This window comes from Numida meleagris, unplaced genomic scaffold (genome assembly GCF_002078875.1).
Source record: "Numida meleagris isolate 19003 breed g44 Domestic line unplaced genomic scaffold, NumMel1.0 unplaced_Scaffold347, whole genome shotgun sequence".
NCBI lineage: Eukaryota > Metazoa > Chordata > Aves > Galliformes > Numididae > Numida > Numida meleagris.
In genome coordinates, this window is record NW_018364573.1 from 74,345 (window position 1) to 76,192 (window position 1,848).

At 56.7% G+C, this 1,848-nt stretch overlaps 1 protein-coding gene across 1 annotated transcript; it reads right to left on the bottom strand.

Moving 5' to 3' along the window:
* Positions 1-5: 5 nt before the first annotated feature.
* Positions 6-1,427, bottom strand: LOC110391317 (maestro heat-like repeat-containing protein family member 1). Its single transcript, XM_021383138.1, has 3 exons — positions 723-1,427; positions 299-451; positions 6-203 (listed from the first exon to the last, which is right to left on the bottom strand). The coding sequence occupies exons 1-3, from the start codon at positions 876-878 to the stop codon at positions 6-8; spliced, it is 507 nt and encodes a 168-aa protein (XP_021238813.1). The 5' UTR covers positions 879-1,427.
* Between the last annotated feature and the right edge of the window lie 421 nt (positions 1,428-1,848).

Consider the following 1,848-nt stretch of genomic DNA (forward strand, 5'->3'; position numbering starts at 1 on the left):
ACTGGTCAACCGTTTCTCAACTGGTTTTCAACCGCTGCCCACCCGTTGGCCACCTGGGCAGCACTCACCAGGTGCTTGCAGACGTTGTTCATGAACTCGCCGTAGTGCAGGCTCCGGTCCTCCCGCAGGTGGTTCAGGAACATGTCGCACAGCCCCTCGCAGCCCATGTTGGGGCCGCACATGCGCAGAGCAAACTTGCAGGCCTGCGGCACACACACAGGGGAAGGTTGCGGCGTGCTGGGGGGCTCGATGCACTGCCACGTCCCTGGGTGGGTGCCCCCCCGTGCCATGCGCTCACCCTGACGACCTCGGGTTTGGGGTCCTGGAGGTGCAGCAGCAGCGTCACCAGCCCGTTGAGGATCTGCTCGAAGAACGCCTCGCAGTCGCTCTCACTGAATTTGGTCAGGTTGCCGAAGAGCACGATGGACGAGCGGCGGAGGTCGGGCTGCTCCTGCAGGCGGGGACGAGCCGGGGATCAGGGGTCGCCGTTGGGTGTGAATACCCAAATTTCAACCCCATGCCAGCCCCATCCCCTGGTCCAGAGCCCCACAGCAGGCTGGGGACAGATGGGGAATGCTGGAGACAATGACTCCACGCTGCAATCACTTCCAACCACTCAAGGTAGCTCAGTAATGCCCACCCTAAGCACAGAGCCCAGCCCGGACCCTGCAGCCCACCAGGACCCTGTGCCCAGTGCGGGCTCTGCCATCCCATTCTCTTACGCTGTCAAAGAAGGGCCGGATCCTGATGGCGACATGTAGGAGCATGGCCTGCACGTCCCTCTCCTCCAGGTGCTCCAGGAGCTTGGACAGACTGGTCATGGCCTCCAGTGCCACCAGGTTGTTGGGGTCGTCTCTGTCGTCCATGCCATTGACCATGGACGCCAGCAACTTGGCCCCGTGCTTCCGCACCTGCGAGGGAAGTGATGAGAGCTGGAATTAAAATGAAATTACGGCATAAACCTGCGGTAAGTCTGCCATCACTTTTCTTTTGCAATTTGGAGGATAGCTGGGAAAAGGACAAAGCACAACCCTACACCGTGGGGATGTGCAGGAATCATAGAATCACCAAGGCTGGAAAAGACCTCCAACATCATCCAGTCCAACTGTAAAGGAGAAGACCTCCTGTAAAGCAGAAGGAGGAGACCCGAGGCCCATTGGCCCCCAGAGCTCTGTCTGCCTCTTCAATCAGCCCAGAAGCTAAGGGACGGAGCGACCATGGCACCAACATGAAGCATGTTGGGATACTGAGCACCTGTCCCCGCACAGCTCCAGCATGAGCTGCTGCTCTGACCACAGCACTCCAGAGATCTGGAAAAGTCATTTTTTGGCACTGTCAGGATGGGAGATAACTGCCAGCTGATCAACAGCTCCTTCAAAGCAAAGAGCAGCAGGAAGCTGTGGGCATCCCAGTCCAGCTCCTATAGGGGCAGCTCTTGGAGCGGCTGGGAATCATGGAGCCATAGAATCGTTAAAGTTGGAAGAGAGCTGCAAGATCCTCAACTCCAAACACAACCCACCCCACTGTAACCCTAAATAAAACCATAGAGTCATTAAGGCTGGAAGAGACCTCCAAGATCCCCCAGTCCAACCCCAACCCATCCCCACCATGACCCTTGAGAGAATCACTGAGGTTGGAGAAGAACTTGAGTTCCGCAACCCCAACCCACCCCCACCATGACCCTAATTAGAACCATAAAGTCATTAAGGTTGGAAGAGACCTCCAAGATCATCCAGTTCAACCCCAACCCATCCCACCATGACCCTAATTAGAACCACAGAGTCATTCATGTTAGAGAAGACCACTAGGATCATCCAGTCCAATCCCAACCCACTCTACCACCCTGAC

What these genes read in the sequence shown, in the direction of transcription:
- LOC110391317 (XM_021383138.1), bottom strand. Translation starts at nt 878, where the DNA reads ATGGTCAATGGCATGGACGACAGAGACGACCCCAACAACCTGGTGGCA. An exon ending in TCCGGCCCTTCTTTGACAGC is followed by an intron (nt 452 to 722) that starts GTAAGAGAATGG and finishes CCCCGCCTGCAG; the next exon opens with GAGCAGCCCGACCTCCGCCG. An exon ending in CCAAACCCGAGGTCGTCAGG is followed by an intron (nt 204 to 298) that starts GTGAGCGCATGG and finishes TGTGTGCCGCAG; the next exon opens with GCCTGCAAGTTTGCTCTGCG.